The sequence below is a fragment of the Procambarus clarkii genome, chromosome 25 (assembly GCF_040958095.1).
Source record: "Procambarus clarkii isolate CNS0578487 chromosome 25, FALCON_Pclarkii_2.0, whole genome shotgun sequence".
NCBI classification, from domain to species: domain Eukaryota; kingdom Metazoa; phylum Arthropoda; class Malacostraca; order Decapoda; family Cambaridae; genus Procambarus; species Procambarus clarkii.
The window spans coordinates 28092870-28101819 of NC_091174.1; the positions used below are offsets into that span (position 1 = coordinate 28092870).

Sequence of the window (8950 nt, forward strand, 5' to 3'; positions counted from 1 at the left end):
ACATATGATGATCGCACCACACATATGATGATCGCACCACACATATGATGATCAAACCACACATATGATGATTAAACCATACATATGATGATCGCACCACACATATGATGATCAAACCACACATATGATGATCAAACCACACATATGATGATCAAACCACACATATGATGATCATACCACACATATGATGATCAAACCACACATATGGTGATCAAACCACACATATGATGATCATACCACACATATGATGATCATACCACACATCAGAAGATGGAAAAGAGATCGACGTTTCGCTCCGTCCTGGACGACAATCATGTCGTGTGAGAGACTTAGTAGTTTCTCCCTGTAACTGACACACAACTTGATAATGGTTCAGGACGGACCGAAACGTCGTCGTTTCTCCATCTTCTGACGTGATGTTTGGTCATTAAACTCCAATAACTGAAAATGATATTCAGTAATTTTCAAGTAAATACAATAACTCACAGATGGGAAATAAACAAAGGATAATGTCTTTTTCTGATGGGTGTTCTGTTTGGCTCGCTCAACACCAAGTGTTCTCATGTCCTTCCACTGTAAGCACTCCTCTCTACAGCTCTGTAAGCTCTGTATCCTGCACACCCCCTGCGGGCTATGTACCTCGGTAACTCTATGATCTCATTCCCTCTGCAGCACTACGTATTCGTCTTCCCTGATGTTCCATGAGCTCATTTTCCTTGTAGCTCTATGCACTACTTCCACTGCTACTCTACGTACTCCTAACCAGTTGTTCTCTCGCTTATGCTCCTCCCTGCAGCTCTACGCCCTACGGCTACTGATGCAGGGAGATCAGAAATCTCCGAAGGCGAAGATGGCGAACAACTACCGTCCCGTGAAGCCCCTGCACCACAGGACCGTCAGAACCAACATCGACTTCACCAACGCCCACCGGAGTAAGGGCTGTCCCACCATGCACCGGGAGATGTTCTACGCAGGTGAGGCATTGATAACTCTCGGTATTCTGAAGATTTTCCACGACATAGCAATTCCCTCCGGTGTGTGTGTGTACGTGTACTCACCTAGTTATACTCACCTAGTTGTGTCTGCAGGATCGAGCATTGACTCTTGGATCCCGCCTTTCGAGCATCGGTTGTTTACAGCAATGACTCCTGTCCCATTTCCCTATCATACCTGGTTTTAAAATTATGAATAGTATTTGCTTCCACAACCTGTCCCTGAAGTGCATTCCATTTCCCCACTACTCTCACGCTAAAAGAAAACTTCCTAACATCTCTGTGACTCATCTGAGTTTCAAGCTTCCTTCCATGTCCCCTCGTTCTGTTACTATTCCGCGTGAACATTTCGACTATGTCCACTCTGTCAATCCCTCTGAGTATCTTATACGTTCCTATCATGTCCCCCCTCTCCCTTCTTCTTTCTAGTGTCGTAAGGCACAGTTCCCTCAGGCGCTCCTCATACCCCATCCCTCGTAGCTCTGGAACGAGTCTCGTTGCAAACCTCTGAACCTTTTCCAGTTTCATTATATGCTTCATCAGATGGGGACTCCATGATGAGGCGGCATACTCTAAGACTGGCCTCACGTAGGCAGTGTAAAGCGCCCTAAATGCCTCCTTACTTTGGTTTCTGAATGATGTTCTAACTTTTGTCAGTGTAGAGTACGCTGCTGTCGTTATCCTATTTATATGTGCCTCAGGAGATAGATTAGGTGTTACGTCCACCCCCAGGTCTCTTTCGCGCGTCGTCACAAGTAGGCTGTTCCCCTTCATTGTGTATTGTCCCTTTGGTCTCCTATCTCCTAGTCCCATTTCCATAACTTTACATTTGCTCGTGTTGAATTCCAGTAGCCATTTCTCTGGCCATCTCTGCAACTTGTTCAGGTCCTCTTGGAGGATCCTACAATCCTCATCTGTTACAACTCTTCTCATCAACTTTGCGTCATTCGCAAACATTGACATGTAGGACTCTACGCCTGTAAACATGTCGTTAACATATACAAGAAATAGAATTAGTCCTAGCACCGATCCTTGTGGTACTCCACTTGTTAATGTTCGCCAGTCCGACTTCTCGCCCCTTACCGTAACTCTTTGGCTCCTTCCTGTTAGGTAGTTCCTTATCCATGCTAGGACCTTTCCCCCCACCCCTGCCTGCCTCTCGAGCTTGAACAGCAGTCTCATGTGCGGCACTGTATCAAAGGCTTTTTGGCAGTCCAGAAATATGCAGTCTGTCCTGTCTTGTCCTCGTTATTTTATCATAGAATTCCAGAAGGTTTGTTAGGCACGGTTTCCCTGTCCAGAACCCATGTTGATGTTTGTTCACAAACCTAATGTTCTCCAGGTGTGCAACCAGTCGTAGCCTAATTATTCTTTCCAGTATTTTACAGGGGATGCTTGTCAATGATACAGGTCTATAGTTAAGTGCCTCCTCCCTATCACCTTTCGTGAAGATCGGCACGACATTTGCCTTCTTCCAGCAACTGGGCAATTCTACAGACATAAGTGACTCATTAAAGAGCATTGCCAGAGGAACGCTGAGGGCCTGCGCTGCTTCTTTTAGTATCCACGGTGATACTTTGTCTGGTCCATCTGCTTTAGTTGCATCTAGAGTTGTGAACTGTTTCATTACCTCCTCTGCTGTCACCTCTATATCTGATAGTCTTTCATCTAGGGTAACCCCTTCCAACAATGGGAGCTGCTCAGGCTCGGTAGTGAACACTCCATGGAAACTGGCATTCAGTGCCTCGCAGATTTCCTTGTCACTTTCAGTATATGCCCCCCTCTGTCTTCCTTAGTCTTGTCACTTGGTCGTTTACCGACATTTTTCTTCTTATATGACTGTGTAGTAATTTAGGTTGTTTTTTCGCTTTGATTGCAATATCGTTCTCATAGTCCCTTTCCGATGTTCGTCTTATGTTAATGTAATCGTTCCTAGCTCTGTTGTATCTGATCCTGTTGTCCTCTGTCCTTTGTCTTCTGTACTTCCTCCACTCCCGCCTGCTGGCCATTTTTGCTTCCTGACACTGTCTATTAAACCATGGGTTATTATATTCCTTCATATTTTTTCCCTTTACTGTTGGTATAAATCTCTCTTCGGCCTCCTGGCATTTCTGTATGACTAGGTCCATCATATCTTGGACTGTTTTTCCTCTAATTTCTTCCTCCCACTGCACTTCACCCAGATAGTCCCTTATCCTCTTATAGTCCCCTTTCCTGTAGTCAACTCTCCTTTCCCAGATCTCTTGTCCCATGGTCATAAGTTTGAATTCCATCATGTAGTCAAAGACTAGGACACAATGGTCACTGGCCCCTAGAGGTATTTCATGCTCTAAATTCTCGATATCTTCTACGTTCTGGGTGAAAATCAGGTCTAATAGGCTCGGTGCATCTCCTCCTCTTTCCCTTATATCTTCCTTCACATGTTGTGTTAGGAAATTCCTGTCTATAACATCTACTAATTTTGCTCCCCACGTTTCGTCCCCTCCATGGGGATTCCTTGATTCCCAATTTATCTCTACATGATTTAGGTCCCCCATGATCAGCAGCTTCGCTCTCATTCTGTGGGCTAGTGTTGCTGCCTTCTGCAGTTCATCTATAAATGCCTTGTTGTTGTCATCATACTCCTGCCTGGGTCTTCTACTATTTGGTGGGGGATTGTAGATTACCAAGATCACACTCTTCCTCCCATCTACTGTCAGAGTTCCATGTATGAAGCGGTAACTCGATTTCCCAGGCCTTCAAACTTCCATTTCCGCTTTATTAGAAGTGCCACTCCCCCTCCCTGTCTCTGTGTCCTCTCTTTTCATATCACCTGGTACTCTTCAGGAAAGATTGCATCTGAGATCATGTCATTAATTTTAGTTTCCACAATTGCAACTATGTCAGGATCTGCTTCACTCACTCTTTCTTTTATCTCTTCTGCTTTATTAGATACCCCATCAGCATTGGTGTACCAAACCTTGAGATTCTTCATGGAAACTCTTGTATCAGAGTTCCCCCTTTCTCTGGGGGTCTGGGGGGATCTGGGAGGTGTCTGGGGGTGACTGGGGGCAGGGGGGATCTGGGGGATCTGGGGGATGACTGGGGGCGGGGAGGATCCGGGGGATGTCCGGGGGGATCCTAAGGGCATCTGGGGGGATCCTAAGGGCATCTGGGGGGGGGGGGTCTGGGGGGTGTATGGGGGGTGAAAGAGGTCAGGAGGGGTGCTTGGGGGGCTAATGGGGGCTGGGCTTCTTGGAAGGTAGGTAGGAGGGTCTGGGGTAGGGCCTGGGTAGGTAGGTCTGGAGTAGGAAGGGCATACTGGGTCTAAAGATTAGGGAGGGCATAGAGGGGTTGGGAGATAGCGTAAGGTTGGGAGTCAGATAGAGGTTGAGAGGTTGGGAGGGGGAAATATAGAGGGGGTGGTGTTGTAATCCACAAGTTAGTAGGAATTATTAGCTAGAGGATCATTACTACAACACTTAACGAATGATGATTGGAAGTACATGTTAAGTAGACAGACTATGGATCACATATCTAAGAAAGGTCAAGGGATTAAGACCGCAGCTACTTAGCCAAATTAATAATTCCTGGACAGTGGGGAGGAACCTCCCACCCCCCTCGCAAGGGTGGGGGGTCACATGGAAGGAGAGGGGATGAGGAGGGGTGAGGGCTGGGTTGGTTTTGGGTGTTGAGGGGATGAGGGCTGGGTGGGTTCTTGGGGTTGAGGGGATGAGGGCTGGGTGGGTTTTGGGGGTTGAGGGGATGAGGGCCGGACGGGTTTTGGAGGTTGAGGTGATGAGGGGGTCCTTGGAATGTGGGATGAATTTAACTGCAGTGGGGTCAGACAGGTCAAGGGAGGTGTTGGGGAGATAAGCAGGGGCAGCTGATTTGGGGAAGGAGTGACCTGAGAAGCAGGTGTGAGCTAGTTAGCATGGGGTTGATTAGCACTGGGGTGTGTGTAGCTACGCTCAAATGGGAAGAGTTGTATTGTTGTTTGCTTGCTCTGTGGGCTATCTGCTCCTCCTTCGTCATGAATTTGTCAATATATACGTTGTAGTAATTTTCGCTACCTCTGAGTAAGTGTTTGTGATGCAGTATGTAATCCACTGCCTCTTCGTTAGTGAACTGTACCAGGACAGGTTGTTTCCTGTTACAGTTGTATGGCCCAATGCGTCGTTGGACTTGCACCTCATTCCCTGCCATCTGGGCTCTCATGTCTCTCAAGATCCCCTGTAGCTCCAAATCCTCAATCTCCTTCCTTTCCTGCCTCGATGGTGCCCTGGCTTCAAGCAATCCATGGATTATGATTGTCCTCTTTCTCAGTTCAGGGTCATGCTGGTGGCCCCCTCCCTGGCTGACCCCCACCCCTCCCACACCCGCTACTCCACCTACTACTACTCCCCCTTCCCCTGCCAAGCTTCCCTTATTCCTGCCAAATTCATTAGTAAGCCTAGATATTTCTCCTTGCCATTCTACCCTGCTCTTCCTGATTTCCTCTTGAATATAATCCATAAACTCTTGTTTGAGTCTTTGAACCTCGTCCTGTATCTTATTAAAGACTTCACTTTTAATCCCCTGGATTAGATCATCTATCCAAACATCCCTCTTCTCTACAAATTTCCCAATCATCTTCTCCACAAACCTATCTTCTTCCTCAATCATAATACTGTTGGACCTAGACGCCCTTCCTGACCTAGTCATTGCTATAATGCAACCTTACCCACAGGGGTTCCAAGTATCTTACCGTCCTGCTAACACAATAGGTGAGTGAATCTCCAAGCGTCGTCCCACGTGGTGGTAGAAGGGTTGCTGCCGGGGGTGAGGTCACGCGGTCAGGGGTCGGTGAGGTCCGCTCCACACTGCACACTGCCACAGTACTTCCTCAACTATTTTGAATTACGCTATTTAAACTGATTTTCTTCACTACCTTATGGCTTTGGTCAAAACCCAAGGTTTTTTCATTCACTTGTACACACTTTTTCACTTCGAAGTTGCCTGATTACCCCTCCCACTCCACTAGTGAACCAGGAGCTCCCAACCCAACGTCCACCCAACACGATGGTCACAAGACAAGTTGTGACGTGTGTGTGTGTGTGTGTGTGTGTGTGTGTGTGTGTGTGTGTGTGTGTGTGTGTGTGTGTGTGTGTGTGTGTGTGTGTGTGTGTGTGTACTCACCTAGTTGTACTCACCTAGTTGTGTTTGCGGGGGTTGAGCTCTGGCTCTTTGGTCCCGCCTCTCAACCGTCAATCAACAGGTGTACAGATTCCTGAGCCTATCGGGCTCTGTCATATCTACACTTGAAACTGTGTATGGAGTCAGCCTCCACCACATCACCCCCTAATGCATTCCATTTGTCAACCACTCTGACACTAAAAAAGTTCTTTCTAATATCTCTGTGGCTCATTTGGGCACTCAGTTTCCACCTGTGTCCCCTTGTGCGTGTTCCCCTTGTGTTAAATAGACTGTCTTTATCTACCCTATCAATCCCCTTCAGAATCTTGAATGTGGTGATCATGTCCCCCCTAACTCTTCTGTCTTCCAGCGAAGTGAGGTTTAATTCCCGTAGTCTCTCCTCGTAGCTCAAACCTCTCAGCTCGGGTACTAGTCTGGTGGCAAACCTTTGAACCTTTTCCAGTTTAGTCTTATCCTTGACTAGATATGGACTCCATGCTGGGGCTGCATACTCCAAGATTGGCCTGACATATGTGGTATACAAAGTTCTGAATGATTCTTTACACAAGTTTCTGAATGCCGTTCGTATGTTGGCCAGCCTGGCATATGCCGCTGATGTTATCCGCTTGATATGTGCTGCAGGAGACAGGTCTGGCGTGATATCAACCCCCAAGTCTTTTTCCTTCTCTGACTCCTGAAGAATTTCCTCTCCCAGATGATACCTTGTATCTGGCCTCCTGCTCCCTACACCTATCTTCATTACATTACATTTGGTTGGGTTAAACTCTAACAACCATTTGTTCGACCATTCCTTCAGCTTGTCTAGGTCTTCTTGAAGCCTCAAACAGTCCTCTTCTGTTTTAATCCTTCTCATAATTTTAGCATCGTCCGCAAACATTGAGAGAAATGAATCGATACCCTCCGGGAGATCATTTACATATATCAGAAACAAGATAGGACCGAGTACAGAGCCCTGTGGGACTCCACTGGTGACTTCACGCCAATCGGAGGTCTCACCCCTCACCGTAACTCTCTGCTTCCTATTGCTTAGATACTCCCTTATCCACTGGAGCACCTTACCAGCTACACCTGCCTGTCTCTCCAGCTTATGTACCAGCCTCTTATGCGGTACTGTGTCAAAGGCTTTCCGACAATCCAAGAAAATGCAGTCCGCCCAGCCCTCTCTTTCTTGCTTAATCTGTGTCACCTGATCGTAGAATTCTATCAAGCCTGTAAGGCAAGATTTACCCTCCCTGAATCCATGTTGGCGATTTGTCACGAAGTCCCTTCTCTCCAGATGTGTTACCAGGTTTTTTCTCACGATCTTCTCCATCACCTTGCATGGTATACAAGTCAAGGACACTGGCCTGTAGTTCAGTGCCTCTTGTCTGTCGCCCTTTTTGTATATTGGGACCACATTCGCCGTCTTCCATATTTCTGGTAGGTCTCCCGTCTCTAGTGATTTACTATACACTATGGAGAGTGGCAAGCAAAGTGCCTCTGCACACTCTTTCAGTACCCATGGTGAGATCCCATCTGGACCAACCGCCTTTCTAACATCCAGATCCAGCAGGTGTCTCTTGACCTCCTCTCTCGTAATTTCGAACTCCTCCAAGGCCGCCTGGTTTACCTCCCTTTCTCCTAGCACAGTGACCTCACCCTGTTCTATTGTGAAGACCTCCTGGAACCTCTTGTTGAGTTCCTCACACACCTCTCTGTCATTCTCTGTATACCTGTCCTCGCCTGTTCTAAGTTTCAATACCTGTTCTTTCACTGTTGTTTTCCTTCTGATGTGACTGTGGAGTAGCTTTGGTTCGGTCTTGGCTTTGTTTGCTATATCATTTTCAAAAATTTTCTCTGCTTCTCTTCTCACCCTGACGTACTCATTCCTGGTTCTCTGGTATCTCTCCCTGCTTTCTGGTGTTCTGTTATTCCGGAAGTTCCTCCACGCCTTCTTGTTCAGTTTCTTCGCTTCCATACATGCCCTATTATACCATGGATTCTTTTGTTGCTTCTCGGATTTTTCCCTTTGGGCCGGGATGAACCTGTTTACTGCCTCCTGACACTTTTGGGTAACATAGTCCATCATACCCTGTACAGACTTGTCTCTGAGGTCTGTGTCCCAAGGTAATTCCCTTAGGAAACTTCTCATCTGATCATAATTCCCCTTTCGGTATGCCAGCCTTTTGATTCCTAGTTCTTTTTGGGGGGAGATAAGTCCTAGCTCTACCAGGTACTCAAAGTTCAATACACTGTGGTCACTCATTCCCAAGGGCGCTTCCATCTTAACTTCCCTTATATCCCATTCATTTAGGGTAAATATCAAATCAAGCATTGCTGGTTCATCTTCTCCTCTCATTCTTGTTGGCTCTTTGGTATGCTGGCTTAGAAAGTTTCTTGTTGCCACGTCCAGCAGCATGTGTGTGTGTGTGTGTGTGTGTGTGTGTGTATGTGTGTGTGTGTGTGTGTGTGTGAGTGAGTGTGTGTGTGTGTGTGTGTGTGTGTGTGTGTGTGTGTGTGTGTGTGTGTGTGTGTGTACTTACCTAGTTGTACTTACCTAGTTGTGCTTGCGGGGGTTGAGCTCTGGCTCTTTGGTCCCGCCTCTCAACTGTCAATGGACTGATGTACAGGTTCCTGAGCCTATTGGGCTCTATCATATTTACATTTGAAACTGTGTATGGAGTCAGCCTCAACCACATCACTTCCTAATGCATTCTATTTGTCTACTATTCTGACACTGAACAAATTAATTCTAACGTCTATATGGCCCATTTGGGCCCTCAATTTCCACCTGTGTCCCCTAG

At 46.8% G+C, this 8950-nt stretch overlaps 1 protein-coding gene across 1 annotated transcript in view; it reads left to right on the forward strand.

The window, feature by feature from the left end:
• Positions 1 to 8950, forward strand: part of LOC123753543 (carbonic anhydrase-related protein 10-like) — a 279994-nt gene that overhangs the window by 251011 nt on the left and 20033 nt on the right. The window contains exon 5 of the mRNA XM_069331362.1: positions 797 to 974. Within this exon, the coding sequence (XP_069187463.1) occupies positions 797 to 974 (178 nt within the window). The remainder of the gene's footprint in view (positions 1 to 796; positions 975 to 8950) is intronic.